At 44.4% G+C, this 25,036-nt stretch overlaps 1 protein-coding gene across 10 annotated transcripts in view; it reads left to right on the top strand.

Annotated features, from left to right (window-relative positions):
• MPP7 (MAGUK p55 scaffold protein 7) overlaps positions 1–25,036 on the top strand; it is a 303,055-nt gene that overhangs the window by 161,455 nt on the left and 116,564 nt on the right. For all 10 annotated transcript variants that reach the window (XM_075922585.2, XM_075922584.2, XM_075922583.2 and 7 more), the window contains one exon: positions 11,986–12,066. In XM_075922585.2, the coding sequence (XP_075778700.2) occupies positions 11,986–12,066 (81 nt within the window). The remainder of the gene's footprint in view (positions 1–11,985; positions 12,067–25,036) is intronic.

Genomic DNA, 25,036 nt, shown 5'->3' with positions numbered 1-25,036 from the left:
TATCTATGATATATTGGACAGAGTTTGTATGTGTGTGTATGTGTCTGTGTGAGGACATGCACTCCACACTGCCAGCTGTGCCTGCTGCAGTGGCCATGGAGAGGCACTTCTTACCTGGCCTCAAGATGCTGTGCTAAGACGGCTGGAGTTGTCCTCTCTCCTTTGGGCATCCTGCATTGTGAGCCTCTTATTTCCAACCCCACCTCAAAGCAATGATTTAAATGAAGAAAAAACAAAAATTAACAGAGTTAAGGACCTGATCAAAGCAAGGTAAATCTTCTAGTAAGACATAAATGCAGGATCTTTATTAACAAAGTTATGAATTTAAACTTCGAAGCTCACCTTTTGAAAGTGTTGTTCAGATTTCCTTTGAGGATGAGGACAAATAAGTCAGATATAGATTGATTGTTTTGTGAAATATGTTCGCCCGTAGGTGTTTTCATATCACTCTGTATCTGACGTGCCCATCCTATCCTCAAAGGAAGCCTATAAAACACCTTCAAAATAAAAGCCTGGGTGCTTCAATCCATAACCTTACTACACACAAAAATAATGGCTTTAATAAAGACACTGCATTTATGGCTTATTAACCCATTAACCCCATTTTGTTGTTGTCTGACTAGAGTATTGTTAATGGGCCATTTCCCCTTGAATGGTCCCGTAGAACATGGGCTGTTTTTTCAATCTTGTATTTAGCTGTGACACTCCGAGTACCTTTCCCAAGTCTGAAGAAGAGCTTTATGTAGCTTGAAAACTTGTCTCATTCACTACCAGAAGATTGTTCAATAGAATACATTACCTCAGTTACCTTGTCCCTAGGACTGACATGGCTACGACAACAGTGCCTGTCTCACCTGCTTTTAAGAGATGTACGAGCTGCAGACTGTCCATCTCTGTATCAGTTGGACACTTACAATATGTCCGCTGTTTGAGTGAGGAGCACTCCATGGATCAATGTCATCACTGTAAAAAACTCACTTCCAGAACAAGAAAAGCTAGCGAACTCCAACTAAAAATGATACAGTTGGAGAAAACTGCTTGTCCTGCCTCAGATCCCGAACATACCACCCCACTCAGGTAGCCATCCCCTGGAGCAGCTTCGGAGAGAGGGGCTCCCACCAGGTCAAGCCCAAAGCACCATAAAATGGCTCAAGTGCCCAAGAAGAAGTTCTACTCTTTTTCAGGGACTGAGTTTCCCTCGAAAAAATGCTCGCTGCATAAAAAGCATGCCTCAGCACCCATAACATCCAAGGTGCTGGAAAAACAGGCATGCAACAGGGCTGACACTGACAAGAGCCAAGACACCAACGAGAAAGCTCATTCCTCCTCAAAAGTACCAACAGAGGTGGAGCAGAAGGCCTCTGTGTTGGCACCGGTCAAAACACTATCAGTACCAACTGTGGCACTGACCAGACCACACTCAGCTTCAGCACTGAGTGCCACCATGTTGCCTCTGACACCAACGTAAGCATCGGCCAAACACTCTGCACTGACCGTTCACACAAAATAGCTAGCACTGACTTAAGCCACGTGGCTGGCACCGCAAACTCTATTGGTACCCATACTGCTTCCTCCTGTGCCAGTACCACAGTTCACCATGACAGTGGAGCTTGTGGTTTCCTCGGGGCCGGGAATGCCCTTATTTGGCACTGATGGTACCCCGAACACATCCAGGTTCAGTCTCTCATCCGCCCCAGCCACCTCAGTGCCACCAATATCTAGTGCTGACGATGAGCTCGTTCAGACACACACCGATACCCTCCTCGTTTAAGTCCAACCAGCAGAAACAGCAATGGCAAGCACCACAGTGGCTCCCACCACCTATCCCACCCAGTTGGTCATACTGGGACCCATGGGCAGCCTACAGAACACAGCAGGCACAGTAGCCACAACAGCCATCACTAGCACCTAAATCTCAGGCTCCTACAGTCCAGTCACCAAACCATTCCAGTTCATGTGCTAATGAAGAGGAGGTAGACATAACATTCAAGGAACAGATACCCTATTCACCTCCACCCACACACATCTCTTCATCATCTCCAGAAGATACAATCATGTCCCCACCTCCAACCTCGAGGATTGATTTTAAATCATTCCAAGAACTCTTTAAGAGTTATGGATACTCTGGAGATCTCCTTGTCAGCTATGCCAGAAACCCAACATAAGCTGACAAATATATTACATGCATCTCCACCTGCCAAAATGGCCATCCCTATGAACAAAGCTCTCATGGATCCTGCGAAAACGATCTGGCAGATGCCTGCCACAATATCTCCAACCTGCAAAAGGTCAGATTGAAAATGCTACGTCATCCCTAAAGGAACAGACTTTCTGTTCTCCCATCCCACCCCAAATTCCCTGGTGGTTGATGCCATCAACCAGAGAGGGAAAGAACAAGCTGCCCAAACAGTCCCTTACAACAGAGATTGGAAGAGACTGGACCTGATGGGTTGTAAAGCATACTCATCAGCAACTCTCCAGCTCAGAATAGTCAACTCCTCGGCACTACTCGCAAAATATACATACCACATATTCCATTAGTTGTCATCTTTTAGTCTTTCCCCAACAACAAGAGTGAACAGTTTAAATCAAATATCAACGAGGAGGCACTAATCTTTAGGACGGCTTTACAAGCTGCACTAGATTTGGCAAACACCATTGCAAGATCCGTGGATTCTGCTGTTTTCACTAGGCAGATATCTTGGCTTCAGCTTTCAGGATTCCTGAGAGAAATCCAGACCACAGTCAAAGACTTGCCTTTCAAAGGCACCAAACTCTTTTCTGAATCCACAAATGCCTCACTCCATACCCTGAAAGATTTGTTGGCCACACTAAAGACACTCACAAAAATAAAACAGGGAAGGTCAGTCACACAGAGGTACAGACGCACACTCTTCAACCAGCAGCCAAGACACTATAACAACAGGCACTGGTCATGCCAAAGCAGGTGCAGACAGGCCTCAGAGCAGACATCTCAACCACCATCAACATCCCAACAAGCATTTTGAAGCACTGGGTGTGGGTTTGACAGACCCAGTTTTTCCATGGCAGCAATCCAAGTCTTCTATAACATTTGACAGCAGACTAGCTGCATTCTATCCAGCTTTGCACACTATCACCAGCAACAGGTGGGTGCTGGAAATCAGAACTGGTTATTGCATGCCATTTTTAGTTATCCCTCCCTCCCAACCCCCCTTGCCCGTCTCTCTTCAGGGACCCCTCTTACAAATATGTACTCATACAAGAGGCAGAACACCTTCTGCGGCTAGGTGCCACAAGAGCACAGAAGCAAGAGATTCTAGTCTCACTACTTCCTTACTGCAAACAAGATGGGCAGAGGGAGGGGATGGAGACCAATATTGGACCTCCGCAAAATCAACTGCTTAGTCCAGTCCCAGTGATTCAAGATGGTAACCCTCGCCGCTATGATTCCTGCCTTGGAAAAGGGAGCATGGCCGTCTACCCTCGATCTCCAGGAAGACTTATTATCATATCTCAGTATATCTGTCACACGGACACTTTCTGTGGTTTACAATAAGGGACCTACACTTCTGTACAGAGTGCTACCATTCGGACTCTCAACAGCCCCACAAGTCTTCTCAAAAGTCCTGGCAGTGGTAGCTGCACATTTGCGCAGAATGGGGATCACAATATTCCCATGCTTAAATGACTGCCTTCTAAAGGACAACACAGCGCATGACATAGATCAAGTGGTCAAAACCACCAGAGCCCTAATCGACAGCCTAGGGCTTCAGATAAATCTACCAAAGTGCACACTAACTCCTATCCAGATGTTGGAATTTATAGGAGGGCAATAGCCTCATTGCCAGAACACAGATTATCAGCAATCAAAGACCTCATATTGCTAGCACAGACCAGTCCATCCATTACAGCCCGACACTGCCTACAACTTTTAGGGCATATGGTGCCAGCCACATTTATGGTACCACATGCCCGCCTCCACATGCAGCCCCTCCGGGCATGGTTACACACAGTATACAGGCCGCATATCCATCATATAAACTAGTGGTTCTCAACCTTTTTTATACTGGGGATCAGCAAGTCTGTTCACAAATTTGTGGCAGACCGGCAACATTTACATATCAGCATATTCATTATGAAAATAAGAAATATGCAAATAAAACATTTCCTGTTTGCCAAAATATGTACCCCCCACTCCCGCATACACTCCAACCCTGACTCCTGCAGGCCCCCCCCATATTATTTTATTCAGCTCTAGCGGCCAGAGCAGCCACCCACCGGACGGAGCAGATCTCAGCCCCCGCCATGCAGCAGGTTTCATCCCCCTGCTCCCCACAGCAGGTCCCAGCCCCCTCCCCACTCTCCCAGAAGACCTCAGCCTCCCCTGTCATGCAGCCGCAGGAGGTCCCAGCCTCCCCTTCAAGTGGCAGGCCCCAGCCCACCTCCCCTCTCCCAAGCAGTCCCCACCCACCCACCCCATGGCCATGGCACAGCTCCTGCCCCCGGAACAGGCCTTGGCTGCTCACCACGTGTCTGTGGTGCAGGCCCCACCTCTGGCTGTTGAAACAGGTTCCGACTGCTCACCACGTGGCCGTGACTCAGATCCCACCCCCGGAACAGGCCTCAGCTGCTCATCACATGGCCATGGTCTCCCCCCCCTCCCCCCGACCCAGCACCGCAGACATTCTCCACACGGCCTCGCCAGCTGGGCTGTGTAGCGGCTGTTGGAGCTGGAATCAGGGCCACAGTGAGGCTGCCACAGTAGAAGGAGCCTCACTGTGGCTCCATCTCCAGCCCTGCCCCATTCAGCCTGCTGCTGCATGGTGAAATGGGTGGAAAAGAATTCCCTCATAGTGAACCCCAGCAAGTGGGGCTAATTAAAAACTGGAGGCATGGCCAAGCAATGTGCCACTGCCCAGCAAGCTGGTGTTCATGGACTGCGACTGGTCTGCGGACCAGCGATTGGGAACTGCTGATATAAACAAACACCTTCCTATGCCAGGGAAGATAAAGACCTCACTCACATGGTGATCTCTGCATGACAATGGTATGCATAGGGATCCCCTTCTAACAACTGCCAACACCACTAACAGTTATGATGAACCTTTGCTTCTAGGCTGGGGAGCTGTCACTATGTGTGTAGATACGGGGTGCTGGCTAACCAAATAAACTCTGCAAAACCTGTCTCTGTGATTCCCAGAGAGAAGTTATTCAATCTAAGTCCCTCTGAGAGTCAAAAACAAAAAACCAAGACTAGTTCCTCGCTGCCACCACCCAAGTGATTCCAAGAAAATCAGGGAAGAGATCACTTGGGAAATCCCCTCTGTAAGGTAAAGCTCTCCCCTCTGCCCCAACCTCCATTTTGCTTGGAGTTGAGAATCCACAGACAACAACGTACTCTGCCTTTGTAACTAGGCACTTAGTCCTAAGGACGCAACAATCAACCAATACTTGGATAGATGGTAAATAGCCACAATTTTATATATATATATATATATATATATATATATATATATATATATATATATATATATATATATATAATGTACACTCTCTCTCTCTCTCTCTCTCTCTCAGGGAAAGTCCCTGGGCTGTAATCTTTAGTTACAAAAGGGAAAACAATTAACCACCTCGGACATGATTTCCAAACCCCAAACAAGGAAAACAATAAACCCTGAAGGACTAGCTAAACTTTTCCCTACTTATGCATTTTAAGAAGTCCGTTCATAGAGAGAGAAGCATCTCCCTCAATACCTGGGAGAAACTGCTTTGCTTTTAAACAAAGAAGAGAGAAAGAAAACCCCCTCTTATCTCGTTTGAAATTCCTACCTGCATTTTTATTGGCTAACTGCCTGAATCCTTTGCTGGTCAGCACTCCTCCTGATCATGACAGGTGCATGCTTCAATCAGTCCATGCACAGTGGGCCCCAGAGGAAGCCAAACAACATACCAACCTACTCGAGCTCAGGGCAGTCTACAGTGCCTGTGTATACTTTATCCCGCTGATCCAAAACAGAACAGTCTAAATACTTATGGACAATGTCACTATGATGTACTATATGAACCAGCAGGGAGAAGCTCAGTCCTCTCGGCTCTGTTGGGAAGCAATTCACCTGTGGGAATGGTGCATCCCATGAAAACATAAACCTAGTTGCAACTTATTTCCCTAGCAAGGACAACATTTTTGCAGACAACCTAAGTAGACACTTCCCACAGAACCACGAGTGGGAAATCAACCCATCAGAACTGACACACCTTTTCCAGAAGTGGGATTTCCTGATGGTGGACCTATTTGCCATCCACATGAACATTTGTTCCCGTACTATTGCTCAAAAGCAGGCATAGGCCCTCACTCTCTAGGGGATGTGTTCAGCATAAAGTGGGAAGTGCCTCTGTCCTGTGCATTCCCCCTGCTCCCACTTCTCCAACATGTGATTCTCAGGATTAAACAGGACAGGGCCACAGTGATCCTCGTAGCTCACAAATGGCCCAGACAAACTTGGTACCCATATCTCTTATGGATAACCATACTACCACCACTTCCTTTTCTACCAGTCCAAACCCTGCTCACACAACGCATCAGACAGAGATAGCATCCCGCCATACATGCTACATCTTCATTCATGGATGCTGGCTGGTTGACTTCCATGGAGAGGTCAATCCTAGAACCAGTACAGCAGATCCTCATGAATTGCGGCAGACCTATGACCAGGAAAACATACAAACAAAAATGGTACCAGTTCATGGTTTGGTGCTCAGACCTTAACTATGCTCTGGCTTATACGGAGGTCGCACAGATACTACAGTACCTCTTAGACCTGCACCGCACTGGTCTGTCCTTGAACTCTATCAGGGTACATCTCACTGCCATTTCAGCTCTCCATCCTCCATTACAGGGGTACTCTGCTTTTAGTCACCCATTGATCAAATGATTCCTATGGGGCCTACACAGTATGTTTCCACCACTAAAAGACCCCACTCCCGCATGGGACCTGAACCTCATACTCAGGCGAGCTCTTTGAGCCTCTCGCCACCTATTCCCTGTTATATCTATCCATGAAAGTGGCCTTCTTTGTCACAGTCACTTCTACATGAAGAATAGGAGAGCTGGGAGCTCTCACAGCAGACCCTTCATACACTGTATTCCATAAGGACTGTGACTGGGTGTACCAAACCTGCACTGGCCATTGAGGGGTTAACCAGGCTTGCTGGGCTGAGAAGGCCCCTCCCCTGCAGCCCTGCTGAGCATGCTCCAACTGCAGAGGCAGAATAAAGGCCACAAGAGCAGTTCAGTTGGGGCTGACCAGTGGAGGGAAAGGAGCTCCTGCTAGAGCATAGGAGCAACTGCCCCCACTGGACCAGCCGCAGCCTCCACACCAGCCGCAGTTGCTGCACCAGCCATAGCCACTGCATCAACCGTAGACAATGACGATGAGGATGCAGCAGCGTCCGCCAACACAGGTGGGGACTACGTCGGCCAGGGAATCAGGGTAGGAAGCAGTCCAGGGCAGGGAGCAGGAGGCCTCTTAGTGAACTTAGCGTGTTTCGGGGGAACTCCCTGCCAAGACAGTGGTGGGAACCACTTACCATTGATAGGACCTTGGGCTGGGGCCCGGTGGAAAGGAAGGGTCCAGGTCCCCGTATTCCCCCAGTCCTTGCCCTCCCAGAGAGGGGAGCCTTTACGGTGAACTATAGACTCAGCTGCTGGGCCATATTTATGCCAGACAGGGGGTGCAATAAACTTGGCCGCTGGGCCACACTACCCTGCTGACCGGGGTGTAGGGAACTAGGCCCTGGGCCCAAACGCCTGGATTAGAAGGACTTTAGCTGAGGAAATTTCATGAGGGCGAAGCTGATCCGCCCGGCCCTATTGGGGGTTTGGGCGGCGCACCCCATGACAAGGATAAAGAGATCTTACATACACATCCCAAATTCCTCCCAAAGGTATTTACGTCGTTTCACTGCAATGAATCTATATACTTACCTGTCTTCTTCCCGAAACCCCATAAGGACCACAGGGAGATGGCACTTCATACCTTAGATGTCCATAGGGCACTCACTTTCTACTTACAATGCACAAAAGCCTTCCATAGAGTGCCACGGCTCTTTGTCTCATCTACAGAGAGATCACATATCAAAAGACTATCTAAATGGGTACCAGATTATAGACACTTAGCATATACCACATCTAGAAAGGAGCCCTTGCCCATCATACAGGCTCACTCTACAAGAGCTATGGCAGCATCAATGGCATTCCTACAGGGTGTGCCAACTGAACAAATCTGCAAGGCTGCCACATGGGCCTCGATAAACACATTCATGCAGCATTATGCCATTCAGACTTTTGTATATTGTGAAATCCATTTTGGCTGAATAATACTCTTGGTCACTGACTCATATGCTCCAAAGCTTCCATCGCCAAATGCGACTATTGCTTTGTAATCACCTAAAGTAGAGCACCCAGGAGGACACAAGGAGGAGAAGAAGGACACAAGGAGGAGGAGGAGGTGGAGGTGGTTACTCACGCTGTGCAGTAACTGGAGTTCTTCAAGATCGTTGTCCTTGTCGATGCTCCACCACCCATCCTTCCTCCCCTCTGCTTTGAACTCATCTACATCCAGATAAGAAAAGGAATTTAGGAGACAGTTGGTTCCATAGGCATAGTAGCCATTTCAAATGTCACGTGCTGGTGCCCTGCATGTGCAGCCAATCATGGGCACTGCTATCTAAAATCTTCAATTAGAGGCGCAGCAGTGCTCAGGCACCTAAGGTGGCGCACCCACGGGGACAACAATCTTGAAGAACTCCAGTTACTGCACAGGGTGAGTAACATTCCCTTTTAAAACTGTTATTTGAATCAGTACTGTGCAGATATAAAGGCTTTCCCGACTGTCTATCCAAACCCTCAAATGTCTGGATTCCAGTACCCACTCTCTGCATAATAGGCTTTTGGCATAATCTTCTATCTCCCAAACATCATGACAATTAATTAGCACCAAATAATAATTTATCCAATAAACAATATACATACATTTTACCACAACTTTCAAAGAGACATATAAACAATATTACTGCTTCAATCAAGTTTCATTATGAATGTCAACATTTCCTTCTGATCTTGAATCAAAGCTATAGTAACAGACAAGGATTTTTTTCACGTCATAAGACCTGAGCAGATACCTACCACTCTACTGTTCTAACAATACAAGTTTTCATTTCAAAGTTTTATTTTAGCCTAATGTAGCAGCCCACTTATTATTTATGCATTTTCACAACAACTTCTTTAAAGGTCGACCATGGCTCATTCAGCCTCGTAGCTGGTTAGCCTTTCTGGTCATCAGATGTCATAATATTTCAATTAGGTAATATTGTGGATGTTGCTAGGTAAGACTCATTCGTTCCCCTAAAGGGAGAATTTCAGAAGAGCATCTCTTCCTGAAATCCTCCATTTATTCAGTACCCAAAGTACACAACCTACGTCACACCAGAAATAACCGCTTACATGTAAAAAAAAAACCCATACAAAATAATGTACTACTTGCAGAAATAATAGTTGTGGCAGCTTTTATACACATACTGGCAAAAATTTTCTTTCCTGTAGGCAATACCAGTGATATTGTAGATGCTTTATATTTTTATACTGATAGTGTATCCTTTGGGGTGAGAAAATTATTTTCTTTATTTTGCTTTTTCAACTATTCAGGGCTTTCCCCCCAGATTTATAAGATGTTTTTAAAAAATACTTTTGAGAACAATTCTTCGCTGCAAGGTGCAATCTTTTTGTTGATTTGTGTCTATGTATCCGGCACAAGTATTTCTAGCTGTTTTATCTTCTGAGAACTATCCACAGTGTGCTTGGGTTTGGTTGTTGGGTCCTCACCCAGAATTTCATCCAGTTCTTTATAAAATTGGCATTTTTGGGGTGCACCACCAGAATGGCTGTTTGCCTCTGCCTTGTGGTAGGCCTGCTGGAGCTCTGTGATCTTGCTTCTGCATTGTAGGGTATCTTGCTGATATCCCCTGGCACACAGTGCTTGAGAAATGTGACTGTACATGTCCCAGGTCACCTACAGCTCCGATTGCACCAAATCTTCACCCCACACACCAATTAGATCCAAAAGCTCTACTTTACTACAACCAAGGGAGCATTTAGGTCTAGAGATGCCACCCCTGTTTCCTGAGAATGCCATGAAGACCACCACACAATGTGCCAGGGACTCAGGAAATGGATTTAAATTCCCTGGGGCTTGCAAGTGGGAGGAGAGCATTATGTGGCTGAAGGGCAGCCGAATTCAAGTTGATGTCCAGAGAGGCTAAACAGGGCACTGTGGGATACATGCTGGAGTCCAACCAACTTGACACAAACCTGTCTGATGCATACCTCATGATTGTTGACACCATTCTGACAAAAGTCTCGTGCAGAGGTGGAAGCTTTCTGTTGCGATAATATGCCGATTCTAGCGACATTTGTTGCGCTATAGCCTGGACAATCAGCAGTTTTTGTCATTCATAGGTACTTTTTCTCGACAGAAAGTGCAAGTGTAGACAAGGCCTTACTCATTAAAGAATAGATCTTTGTTAGCGAATTTGCAGTTGGTAGACTTTAATCAATTGTAATGAGCAGCATGAAGCCAAGGCAAGAGATGACAAAGGGAAGCTGCCCAGGAAAACGCACTAGGAGCTTGTATTTTCTCAGATCATACTGAGCTTCTTAAAACTAACTGTTTGAAAAATCATGCTACACTAAACCTCAGTCACCAGTTGCATTACTTGGTTTTATGTGCCTGAAACATTTCACTCTGATGACCTCTTAAGCTGCTTTCCTATTGTAGAGTACATTATTAATATAATAATAATATTTATATCTTATGTAGAAAAATACTGCTGTAGATGATCAACATTTGTTTGTGTGAGTCAGAGTTAAACAGTTATTGGAATGTATATGGTAAACTTTCTCGTCAATCTTATTATTTATAACTCTGAATTTTAAGCTAATGGCAAAAATATGGAAATTATTCTTATTATCTATTTTCATGTTTTTAATGCTTACAGTTTTATAACTGTATTCTGGAGATAGTTACATTGTTCACAATAGTAATTTCTTTTGAATATCTTTTAGTATGATTTCTGTGAACTGAAATTAATTTTAACTTCATTATTCTAGGCTAGGCTTCAGTGATGTGAAAAATATGTCCTGGAAAAATATGACACTTGAAATCCTGTAGTACTGAAAATATGCATCTTAAATTCAAATTATTAAAAAATTTAGCGATAAGAAAAATTAAAACATGCTTTGAGATTAAATTTTAGACTGGTGTTCTATTGTTCACCAAACCACAAAGTCATAATATTGCCAAACATAAATTACTGATTGTGTAGTTAGGATATTCTTTGTGCATTTTGTGTACTTGAATAGCTAGTGACCTGTTATAGACCATAGTATGATTATAACCTACTTTTCGTTTTAACAAGCTACTTACCATGTATGTGTAAACATAATAAAAGGTTCAGACTGCCTGCTCTGTAGGGGCACTCTGCTTTACTATACTAGCCCTAAACAGCAACACTACTGTGGGTTTTTGGAAGCAGTGTAGATTTCACCACCTCATTGAAAAGCTATTTTTTATAGACAGTGTCAAAGCTTGATCCAGTAGTTTTTACAAATAGTCCTTTGTCTGCATGCAAAGGACCATTCACTTAAATGAAGTGCTGGGATTTGCTCTCATTGCTATAAATCAGAAAATGTGATCTGGCTGCATTATTGCCAGATATGATTACTTGAATTAAACTGAGCCGAAAGGCCTGGCTTAAATCTGGTCCACTGAGAGCCAGAAAAGAAGCGCAATGATTGATGGTCTGGGTTTTTTTCTTCATACTGGCTTCTGTTTAAACATATTGGAAAGTAATAACCTTGAACGCGATAGAGTCTCAGTTGTCACTGAGGCACTGGGTAAAACAATGCTTTTGCTAATGTTCTTTGTGTCAATTCAATCTCCCTCACAGCTGGCTGAGGAGCTGCAAAGCAAGCCATTGAACCCTGAGATCGGAGAGTTGTTGAAGCTCCTCTCAAAACCAAATATCAAGGTGAGGATGTTTTACACTTGCAAAACACACACATACCCATTTTCTAATGCTCCTGACATTTAGTCTGTTTCAGTCATTGTTTCAAATACTAGGAAGGAATGACTCAGTATTTATAGCAAAAATGTACTGCAAGAAAGGCAGTTAGCATTACCAGTACATTATAATGTTGTTACTGACCTTCACAAAAGTTTCTGTGGAGAGGTATTAGTTATTTACAAAAATTGTTCAAAAAAAATTAAGCAAGTAAATTTACACAATAAAATATTTCTTCAGATGTCTTTTAATAAAAGTGTAAAAATGTTGAAACCACTATTCTGATCTGTTCAGAATCATAGAATACTAGAACTGGAATAGACCTTAAAAGATCATCAAGTCCAGTCCCCTTCCCTCATGGTGGGACCAAGCACTGTCTAAATCAGGGGTTAGCAACCTTCTGAAATGGAGTACCAAGATTTAACCTTCCTTCCCTGGGCCATGCTGCTTTCTTGGGAGGGGGGAGGGACTTTCTCCGCTGCACACCCTGAGGACCACCTGGGTCAATGCAAACCTTTTCGTGGGCCACCACAAGCTAATGGAAGCTCACTGTTAATTGCTTTATTATACCCAAGCCTTTTTGCTAGTGCTGCAGTTAGGGAGAATTAATTTAGTTAGTTTAATTTAAATTATTGAATAGATTAAGCATTTTAACTTTCTCATGTTGGTTTATCAAACTTTATTTAAAATGAATTTTGATAAACCAACACATTCATTTATGTCCAACACCGAAGGTTTCAATGTTTTCTTTATTTATGGCAGGGGTGGAGAACCTTTTTTGGTGCAGGGGCCACTGACCCGCAGAAAAATCAGTTGGTGACCACACAAGTCAGAAGCAAAAAACCTCCTCCGAAAAGCCCCAACCCTCACTGATGTGGCCCCCCAGCTGGGATATCTCACTCTTCTGGCACTCCAGGCGAGGGGAAGGGACAGGGAGGACTGAGGCCAGATTTATTTTTCTGAGGTTCCAGAGTTAGTGGATTTTGTGGACCCTCTTAGGCTCTGGGGTGGGAACAAAAATAAGGGGTTCAATGTGTGGGACAAGGCTGCCAGCGAGTGGGATAGGGATGCAAGATTTGGGCGGGAAATGGAGTGCAGGATGGTGTGAGGAGGCCAGGTTCTGGAAGGGAGTTTGGCAGCAGGAGAGGGTAGGGGGTGGGAGTATGAGAGGGAGTGTAGCCAAATAGCTAGTTGGAGAAGGAGACAAAGACATGGGGAGTAAAGGAAAGTGCAACTTCTGCAAAGTAAAATTTATCTCCCCCCTTACATCTTCCCTCTGCTCCAGCCTTGCTCCCCACAGACCCATGGCCACCCCCCAGCATGATCCCCTGCATCTCCCCATGTCCCTCAGTGCAACCTCTGCTCCCACCTATTCTGCCCTTACATCCTCCTTCACCCCCTCCCCCCATCCTACTCCCACATCCGTGCCCCCAGCATACTCACTGGCAGGGCAGCAGCGCTTGGTCTCACAGCCCCCTGGGAGCAGTGCTAGGGCAAGGAGGTGAAAGAGGGGAACTGAGTCGCTTCCCTGCCCAGCCCAGCCTTTTGCCAGGGCTTGCCACTCACCTGTAGGCTGCACCTTCGGGGCTAAGGTGAGCAGAACTTGAGGCTGCCCCAGCCTGGTTCCAGTCCAGCCTGGCACAGCAGCATGTGAGGGAAGGAGCTCCCCACCTCCACACACAGCTCATGGGGAGCAGCACGGCACAGCCCGGGCCCTGGTGCCCACATGTGACTGGCCGCCCAGGCCCGATCTGCAGAGCAACCCCAACTCAACTCCCTCCCATAGTAGGAGGTAGAACTGGTGGGTGGGTGTGTGTGGGTGTGGGTGTGGGTGTGGGTGTGTGTGTGTGTGTGTGTGTGTGTGAACCCCTTAGTTCCCAGGAGCCGCATGCCCAGGCTGGGCAAGGGTAGCCCCAGCTCTGAGGAGCTTAGTGCAGGGTGTTGCCAGGCACCCTTGGCCTGTACGCTATGCCACGCGTGCCTCTCCCACCCTGCTTCCCCTCTCATCACAAAGCCAGAGCTGGCCCTCCATCCTGCAGCTGCGTGGCAATCCTGAGGTTCGCAGGGCTGAGCTTCCACCCTGTGTGCCACAGAAAACCAGCTCGCATGCCGCAGATTTCCAACCGCTCATCTAAATCATCCGATAGATGTCTATCCAACCTGCTCTTAAATATCTCCAGAGATGGAGATTCCACAACCGCCCTCACAGTTAAGAAGGTTTTCCTAATATCCAAGCTAAACCTCCCGTGCTGCAGTTTAAGCCCATTGCTTCTTGCCCTATCCTCAGAGGCCAAGGGAAACTATTTTTCTCCCTCTTCCTTGTGACACCCTTTTAGATACTTGAAAACTGATATTCTCAGTCTTCTCTTTTCTAAACTAAACAAGCCCAGTTCTTTCAGTCTTCTCTTATAGGTCATGTTTTCTAGGCCTTTAATTATTTTTGATGCTCTTCTCTGGACCTTCTCCAATTTTTCCACATCTTTCTTGAAATGTGGTGCTCAGAACTGGACACACTAATCCAACCAAGGCCTAATCAGATTGCTTCTTTTGCACAAAAAAACCCTGTTCCTCATCCACACATAGAAAGAGGAATACCTATTGCACAAAAAACTCTCTGCTCTTTCAATTTTTTTGCATAAAAACGCACTTGAGGTGTGGATGCTCCGCGAATTTTTGCAGAAAAACACGTTTTTCCACAAAAACTCTGTAGTATAGACATAGCCCTGTTAATGCATCCCAGAATCAAGTTTGCTTTTTTTGCAGCAGTGTCACACTGTTGACTCATATTTAGCTTGTAGTCCACTATGACCCCTAAATACCTTTCTGTGGTACTCCTTCCTAGACAATCACTTCTCATTCTGTATGTGTGATTGTTCCTTCCTAAGTGGAGTACTTTGCATTTATCCTCATTAAACTTCATCCTGTTTACCTCAGCCCATTTCTCTAGTTTGTCCAGATCATTTTGAATTATGACCCTATCCTCTAAAGCACTTGCAACGCCTCCCAGCTTGGTATCATCTGCAAACTTTATAATCGTACTCTCTATGCCATCGTCTAAATTGTTGATGGAGATACTGAACAGAACTGGTCCCACAACACACCCCTGTGGAACACCACTTGTTATGCCCTTCCAGAATGATTGTAAACTATTAATAATTACTGAGAATGGTTATCCAGCCGGTTATGCACCCGCCTTATAGTAGCCCTATCTCGGTTGTATTTCCCTAGTTTATTGATAAGAAGGTTATGTTAGACCGTGTCAAATGCTTTACTAAAGTTTAGGTATAGCACATCCAGCACTTCTCTCTTATCCACAAGGCTTGTATCCTATCAAATAAAGCTATCAGATTGGTTTGACATGATTTGTTCTTTACAAGTCCATGCTGGTTGTTACCTATCACCTTATTTTCTTTCAGATGCTTGCAGATAAATTCCTTAATTACTTGCTCCATTAGCTTCCCTGGCACAGAAGTTAAACTGACTGGTCTGTAGTTTCCTGGGTTATTCTTATTTCCCTTTTTATAGATGGGCACTATATTTGCCCCTTTCAAGTCTTCTGGTGTCTTTCCCAATTGAAATTTTGCTTTTTAATTGACGACTGACAGAATACATGAATTAAAATAAAAACTGTGAGTAATATCCATAAATAGTAGGATTTTATACCTCAGATGACACATTTAATTAATGTAGTTATCAAAAACCCTCCAAAATTCTTCCACTTATCGTACAAAACCTCAAGGATTCCATAAAATGCCCTGCAACAGGGATTTGTCACTTTTTAGCTGACAATAATACATGCATGCTATGATTAAGTTTAACCCATATTAGCTGCTTGCTTCTTGTTTGTTTTTTCACTAGGGATGGGATAAAATATAAGTTATAAAGGTTACACTTGTCACTAGAATATATGTTCCTGCGTCTGAGTTAATGACTGTTTAGATAATAACCATTTTGCTGGTGAAGGAACAGAAGTAGCTCCATCTAGTGGGGTTACTTCTTTATAGTCCCTCTGATGCTCAGTTTTACACCTTGGCAGTAGGTCAGTAGTCAAGGTATTGTAGTATCTACTAACTGCCATATGACTGAAGGTATAGAACAATGAGGCTTTCTAGTCTAAATGCCTCACTGTGCTCATATGATTTTTGTTGTCCCACAGCTATGTTGGAAGGTGATAGCCTATTTTTGTCCAAGGTGATATACAGTGCCTAAACTTTCTTAGCATGTTTCACTCAGCTTTTCATTCCAAAAAAAAAAAAAAAAGCCAATTCCCCATCTCCTGCATTTTACTGTATATGTTCAGGTGGTAGTAGACCATGTATATTTTCAGCATTGAGGCCTTAATGGAATGAGTCTAAAGGCTATTTTGTGGTCCCAATAGTAACTAACGTAACTAACTCATCACTTTTTATAAGAAGAAATGGTGATATAATCCATTCTGTCTGTGTGGTCATTTGTCCTGTTGCAGTGACTAGGTCAAGTCAAGTATGGAGGCTAACAGGTCTGCTAAAGCTTGGCAGCAAGTGTGAGGTGCAAACCTGTACATGTGATGTAGCTTCAAAAGGGGAAAAAAGAGCCATGTTCTAGCATGGGTTACAGTGGGTGTCTGCACAGATACATTTGGTCAGTTCTACACAAATTCTGCTGCTTCTCTTTGAGTTCTTGGTTGGGACTTCAGTGTACTCTACCCCAATACAGATAAATGTGGTACAATTCATTTAATTTTTATAAACCTGTTTACCTACTAGACAGTGACTCCAGATGTTTTCCAAAATACCATTGATGAAAACTCTTTCCTATTTAATTATCTGTACTTAAGCTGTTAGCTTCTTCATGCTGAGTGGTTACTAGATTTAAGTGGATTACTTATTTCCAAAGTTTATATTGTATGTGATGTAAGATTCTAGGCTTGTTAGATAATTATATACCCATGTAAAATCTGAGTTATTCTGAGCTTGGCATCTTTTGGGTATTTGAATAGAAAATAACTGACAGAATTAAGGATTTCTGGCTTGCTGTTTTTCTGTTCCAAACCCTTTCCTTCCAGACCGCAATGCCCCCTTCTTTCTACGCTTGCCAACCTTCCTCACTGGGCGTAGGCAGCCCCAGATCTCCCTTGGCTGCTGGGGATGGCCAGGCTGAGGTGTGGCAGCACTGGCCTGCCCTGGCTCTCTTCCCCAATCGACGGGCTCCCGCAAAGCCAGGCCAACCCCAGCTTTCCTTCCGCCTCTCTGGCTACCAGAGGAGTGGCTGACCCAGCTCTCTCCCTCCGGCTGCCAGGGGGCTGGGCTGGGCTGGGCCAAAGCTGTGGCAGGCCTGGCTCACTCCCTCTGGCTGCAAAAGTGGAGGGCTCGTGGCTCCCCCTCCAAAAGCGGGGAGGTCTTGTGGCTCAGAGTCTCCCCTCCCCTGCCACTCCAATCCCTGCTATCCCCCACTCCTCCCCAGCCGTACCAAGCCCTGTGCTCTCCCTGGGCCCAGACTCCTCACTGTCGCCCACCAGGAAGAAGGGGGGTGAGGCCCAGGCAGGAGGACAACAATTTAAAGTGCAGTGCTCCAGTGGTAGAGGGGAGGACAGCAGTAAGACCTGCATTGTGTGTGGGGGTGTTCCCTAGTCCTGGCCCCCCTGCAGTGGGCCTCTTCCATGGCCTCCCCTGCCCCCCACCTGCTATGGGCCTCACTGGTGCCCCACCCTGTGCTGCCAAAGCAGCGCAATTTAAAACTCCAGCAGCTGCCTGCTATGTGGCAGCGGCTGGAGGTACAGCCAGCTCCGACCATGGCTCAGGGGCCGGGGTGTCTCGCAGTGCAGGCTCCTCCCTGCAGCAGGCCTGTCCGTCGGCCCCCCCACCTCCTCCTGCCATCAGAACACTGCAATTTTCCTCCTCTCTCCTTCCCCCAAACCCACCAGCAGCAGCAACAGCTTACCTTAAGTCCTGTTGCTGTTCGGGTTGCCATGGGTTGCTGATTCTTGCTGGGTTAGCAGTAGGGTGGAAGAAGGAAGGGGAGGAGGTGAGGCTCTGAGTGGGGAGGGACTGTGGGATGCAGTGACGTAATTACATCATTCTGTCATCCCACAGGAATTTTTTTATTTATATATATAGAAAGACTAAGTCATTCCACAAATCTTCTGTTTCCACTGCAGAAAGGTCGCCAGGCATGACTATGTCTAAGCAAAGTTTATCCAAACGAATCTTTGAATGCATTCAGCTCTCTTATTACACCTATAATCAAGACCCCACAAAAATAATGTGGGCTCACTCCACGAGAGCAATGTCTGCCTCTACAGTCTTCCTAAAGAACTTTCTTATAACTGATATTTGCAGAGCTGCCACCTAGGCTTCTGCACTCACCTTTTACCAAACATTATGTTCTAGAGAAATATTCAGCCTCAGATACAGTGTGCTATCTATGGTACAGACTGAGAAACCAAAGCTCTCTCCTCTAAGCACGAGTATTGCTTCATAGTCACTAAGGTGGAACACCTACAGGGATACTGCACAAAGTGAGGAGTAACTGAGATTCTTTGAGATGTTTGTCCCTATGGATGCTCCACCACCCACCTTTTCTCCCCTCTGCTTCGGAACATCTCATTTCTGGGGTAGAGAAGGAACTGAAGGGTCACTTGGCTGCACATGTGTATCCTCTCCAAATGGCATATGCCAACTGCTTCACATACACAGTCTGTCAAGGGCACTGCTATCATAATTCTCTGACTTGAGGCACAGTGGTGCTCAAACACCTATGGTGGAACACCCACTGGGACATCAATTCTCTAAAAGAACCTCAGTTACTGCATAAGGTGAGTAACTTTCTTTTCAGAATCTTATGGGACGTAAGGATTATCACATTGTCTGGCTATACCAAAAGAAGTACAGGCACCATTTTCCATGGTTTAATCAGTTTGCAACTTTATTATTAGATGTCTGAGACTACCCAGCAGTGTACACTGCTTGTAACCCCCATATTTATTCCACTGTTATCCAGGGGACTTTTTCTATCCCTATCCCTCCAGCAAATCCATTGCCGGGACCTGACCATCCCAGGATGAGGGGATTCCACCTGCTCTCCCTCACTTTTCTGACTGGTCCCTCCAGCAAATCCATTGCTTGGGACCTTACCACCCACCTCCACCTCTTAAGAGGTTTACGGTGAACTATAAGCATAAGGGATAAGCTCCCTGACATACCAATCAGATGTACACCCCTGTAAGTTCTTTTAATGAACACTTCTTTTAAAGTCCTTTTCCAAGACATTTATCTTATCACTATACACCTTTGCTATAGGGATTGAATAATTAACTGGTGGGGGCTGGAGCAGCTCACCACCCACCGAGGGCTGGGAGCTGCTCCAGCCCCACAGGGCCTGCCATGGGCAGGGGGCACTCCAGCCCAGCCAGAGTAGTCCCTGTCAGTGGCAAGGGGGCTGCTCCAGTTCAGCCACGCTGGAGTGCCCCCTTCCCCTTGTTCCGTCCTTCCCCCTGTAATCGGTTAACTGGTTAAACATTATGTTTCACCAGTTAACCAATGGGATTTTACATTCCTGCTTTCTTATGGTGTACCAGCACTGTACATCTGCCCTGTGCTTAAATAATGAGTTACCATACTACTGAACATCATGCCATGCATGAAAAACACCCTGCAGTAGGGAAGCTGGGAACCTCTCCCCCTCCTTCCCCTCAATTTTAATCAAGTCAATATGGTGGTAAGGGAAAAGTTCCTTCCTACCCACCCCCCAAAACAGGATTGGCTAGCATAATGCCTATAGTTATGTGTTGACCAAACCTGGTATTTTACCATCCGAAAGGTGGGGAGTGGTCCTGCCTCAGCTTGGCGAGCCCTGATCATTCATATCTCTTGGTTTTGTAAAACGGTGACAAGTTCATGTTATCTAGTGCATTTTCCATTCACAAAGCAATGTTCTGAAGGAAGAAATAACTTCCATAAGAGACATTTAATTAGTTGGAATTGTGACTTTTAAAACGTAATGCAAACTTATCCCAAGGTTGATATTTTGAAATTCTTAGATTTTAAATTAAAGGGACTTAGCTAGTATTTTAACTTTTTATTTTAACTTTGGCTCATATGTAGAGCCCTGCACACATACAAAATTTGTATCCATATGAAACCACAAATCCACAATACACAAAATGATCTTCAGATATAAACCAGGTATCTGCAGATTTGCAGGATTCCACTCATGTGGTTATGTGTCATAACCTCAGATTTAAAAAAAAAGGAGGATTACTGTACATACACTTTATTTTGAATAGTTAAGGATACTGAGCTGCATGTGAGCATGTTAATACGTGGTTTATTTAGAAATGGAATATTGCATACAATTACTTCTTTTTCTTTGCAATTCCTGTAGGACATTTTTCAGAGGTTTCTAATTCCTGGGATAAAGATGTAAATTAGATATTTTATCTCTGTTTCCAGCTGACTTTACGTCTTCAGTAAGAGCATAGTTTAATAAATAACTCGTACTTTCAAAACTTGTATTTTACATTGCACTGTGCTGCTGCATAAATATATAAACTGTGATTATATGGAACTCTGCATACTTAAGTGAAATGTATGCAGTTACCTCTTTATTAGACCTGTGATCAACCTTCTACCTCTCAACTAATACACATGAAAAAGAGCTTTTGTCAAGAATAATCTGATTCCCACTACGGTCTCAATACTGTATGTAAGCAATGAACTAAAGGTGAATATTATTTCTGCAAACTATACCAGATTGGCACATTGGAGTCTTTCCAGATGAGTCATACACCGTCTCATAAAGTGTGGATTTTTCCTACTTCTGAGAACTGACTACTATGTACATATAACAATAAGACCCAGGAACACATCTCCTTTGGAATCTCTTGGATTATCCTTCAGAAATGTCACTTGGACTCTTAACAGAATTTTGTTTTTACATTAACATCAAAATATGCAGACCTTCATTTTACATAGAGCCTGTATACATTCTTGAGAGGTTCTGGTAAAATTAATTGTTCATTAAAATGTTCCTAGTTTAGATATTGTATATATTTTCAGAGACACCCTATCTCTAGTATCTAGTGAACTGTTGAACCAGAAATAGCCTCAATAGTAGACGTTGCATTTCTTTATTCCTTATCTCCTGTCCTTGTGATACTCAGGAATGGTTTTTGCATATAGGTTTTTTATTTTGTTCTAAGTACAGTAAAACCTGCGCTATCTGGAACGTAAGCATCCAGAAAACTGTAGAAACTGGCAAACTTCTGATGCCGGGAAAAGCAAAACAAAAAAAGGAAACTGTCTCTTTAAGTGCCTAGCGGTTCCTAAGACAAGCATGCAGCATGTACCTGGGGAGGGGCAAATGGCAGCCAGAAGCAAGCAGCAAGCATCTTGGCTCCCCCTGCAGCTCCTGGCTTCCATGGCAGGCCAGGCTGCCGCCGCCATCTCCACCTTCTACCTTCCACCCCCTCCCACCAGGCTGCATCCTCCCCCTTCCCACCCTCGCATGGCTTGTTATCCCCCCCAGCAGGCCACATCCCAGCCCCCGTATGGCTCCCATGCCCCCGTAGGCCCTGCACGGCTCCCGCCGCCTCCTCTCCCCTCCCAGATAACCAGAATGTATGTGTTACCGGCATGCCCTAATCCTCGGGCATGTAAAACTTTTCCAAAACTTGTCAATCAAAGCTCATTATTTGGGATCCAACGATAGCTGTACATTCATGGTTGGAACCTCCTTTTTCTACAGTAGTTTTTTGCTTCAACAGGCCATAGCTCAGGTGAATCAGGTAATTAACTAATCCCCTGACTCCCTAGAAGGAGGGAGCTGTGAGCCTGTTATATCCAGGGAAGCAGGGGAAGCCAGAAGATAAGGAAAGGCTCAGGAAAGGCAGAAAGGTCTGTAAGGGAACAGGCCTTGGCTGCTGACTAGAGTATCTCTCAGCTGGAACCCAGAGTAGAGGGCAAGCCTGGGTTCCCTTTCAACCACAGAGAAAGTGGCCACAAGAAGCAGTGAATGAGAAGGCTGCCTAAGAGTGATGAAGAAAGATTTTCATGCACTGGCAAGGGGGGAAAAGCATATAGTGACCTGGCTGGAGGAGCAAGTGTCAAAGAGAAAGCTGCAGTACCCAGAGGAGACACCACCTGTGATGAGTTAGTACCTCCTGTGACAAGTTGGCATAGAAGAAACTTCCAATAGACTGTTGTGGATTAAAATTGATAGATAAATCAGGAATTTTTCCATGATTAATGGATGTATTAATCATCAGTCTTCAATTGAAATGCAGGATATTTACGAAGTGTTCTCTAAGTAGAAGGTGTTCCTGCTTCTGTCTTCTCTTTACTCCTCCATCTTGAAGATGAAATACAGGCGCTACTTGAGTTACAAACATACATACATAGAAACAAAAGTGCACCAGCATGGGGCCCTGTGCACTACTATTAAACTGGTGCCTCTATGCCCAACAGCAGCTTGGCAGCAGGATGATGGTTTTTTAGAGATGTGATTTTATAATCTTTAGCAACACACTAATGAAATGTTTTTTGAAGGAAATTTTAATCTCTGTTCCTGTAGACTAACACAGTAAATTCAGATACTGACAGAACATACCTGGGGTCTGCAAATGTCTGTTAAATGGTTTCTTTACCATTTGAATTACTCTTTCACAGGTTCAATGTTCTGCTGATAGGTCTGGCAGACTTCTTCACTTTTAAGTTAACTAGATCCTCTTCAAATGAAGCCAAGTCACAGAACAGGGATAGAAGGAGGTAGATGAACAGTAAATTTTTGGAGCCCTATGCAGGTGCATATTCTGCATATGGGTAAGTATGGCCCTGGCTTTAGGAAAGCAGGCAAGAGGCACAGGCAGTGGCAAGCAGCACAAGTGCTGACTGGCAAACTCCAGTTGTGCAGCCAGTGACTGGGGAGAAGTGATATTTTGAAGCGGGAAACCACAACTTTTCTCCAGCCACCAGCTGCACAGCCACCCCCTGTTCCTCTGGAGTCCTTCAGCACACACTCATACCACTTGCCGCCTCCTGATGAGTGGAGGCTAGAAACAGCCCGAAGGGAGAGGGAGCCAGGAAATGGAGCTGGCCTCAAGAGCTGGCACAGAGCTGGAGGCAATGCTGCAGCTAAAAAATGCCCAGAAGTCCCCTTCAGAATCTCCACCTTCCTCCTCTAATTAAACCTGCTTTTCCTCAAGCACCAGCATTCAAAGTTTTAAAAAAAACAAACTATTTCTACTATTTTTCATTGCAAATATGCAGTATTTCAGCTACATTATAGGTTAAATAGTCTTTTGTGGACTAACACAGGAACATAATTATCATTTACAACATAGTTTCTATGGAAAAATGTATTCCAGGTTCCAAACAATGGACTTACAAATACATTTTTGGAATACAGCCTGTTCAGAAGTTGGGGACTTCCTGTATTTTTATGTTTGCTGAAGGCTACAGCATGTAGAAAATTGAGTCAAAATCCATCTAATTATTAGGGATGTAAGAATGTAGCCATTTAAATGGATAGACACGTCTAGCTTGTCTAGCTCCTGGGGAGCTTTTGTGCCACACCATGCTGCTGCCTCTATATAGAGGCAGCAGCAAGCTCCCTACGAGAGGGATGATAGGGGAGAGTCAGTGCGTGCCAGAAGCCAACTTAAAAACCAGCTCCTGGTGCTCATCAGCTCCTAGGCAGCAGGCTGCTGCATGTAACGGTTGAAATTTTCTGCACTTACATGGTTAACTGCACGCATTTTAACATCCCTACTAAGTATACGCAGGTATATCCCTGGTTTAATATTATATTCTCTAGGTGTGATTGTAAGTAATAGTTCATACCTACTTGCTTATATAATAGTTCATGTGAAAAAGATGGTATTAAGTATCATATAATGTATGCATATGTGTATGTGGATTTTGTGCAAAGAAAACTGGTTTACAAAAATTATACTTTACAAATAAAAGTCATGGTTTTTCAAGAGCAGTGGAAGATAAAGCTGAATGTTACTATAGCCTGGAAATCCGAAACGACCTTTTTACAGGTTTCAATTTCTATTCCTGTTTTAACTGGAAAAAAACCTTTGTGATTAAAAACTCTCCATTCCTCCTTTAAGAAGTTGGCAAAGCTGTGTTCTGTTTGATACAGAGCCATGGCACATGAGCACAATTTTTCTTAATTTTAAAGATTTTCAATTTTAAAAACCAAAGTAATAAGTCATAGGAGTTCATATTTCAGTCACCTACATTTTGTTACTCTGGCTCCAGACCAGAAGGATTGCTATGTCACAAAAAGAATGCCATGCCAGATCCAATCCTTGTTTTCTGGGTGTTGACTTACTTTGAAATGAAGCCTGCTGTACATGACAGAGGGTTCAGATTTTACTTTTATTTAACACAGAGATTTTAATAGCAGTTGCATACCTAATTTCCTACATACTGTCAAATTTACCTTTTCAAATGAATTCCTGTCCAGGTGAGTTTTGAGTTGTGTAAAATCAATGTTGTTCATCATAGCTACCAGTTGGAGTCTTATTAAAAAACCTAAGCCACTGGGCTGAAAACTATTTTTTAAAATGTTGATACCTCTTCTGCTTTGGAGGAACAAAGAATTTCTTCGAACCACTTAAGAATGAATATGATAGTTCTGACTGCTAGTAGTGAACTACAGTTGATTTGGGTATATTAAAAGGATTCCCAACACCTGCCATGAAATACAAAAGAAGTACATAACGGAGAACAATGCACAACTGTGAATGACTGAATGTATCAAGGTGCAAAAGAATCTAAACTATTTGAAATACTTTAAAAACCGTACCTATAGCTATACTGAGAACAAGCACTGGACATTCTTACAGTATTTTTTGGTCTGCTCTTATTACATTAAGCAAATAGCATTTTGGAAGTATTTTAAAGATATTTTAGATTGAAGAGAAGACTGCACCTGCGTGACTGGGAATACT

The sequence above is a fragment of the Pelodiscus sinensis genome, chromosome 2, assembly GCF_052426305.1.
Source record: "Pelodiscus sinensis isolate ZL-2025 chromosome 2, ASM5242630v1, whole genome shotgun sequence".
Taxonomy (NCBI): domain Eukaryota; kingdom Metazoa; phylum Chordata; order Testudines; family Trionychidae; genus Pelodiscus; species Pelodiscus sinensis.
Note: the sequence above shows the minus strand (reverse complement) of the source record. Positions and strands in the feature narration are given on the sequence as shown.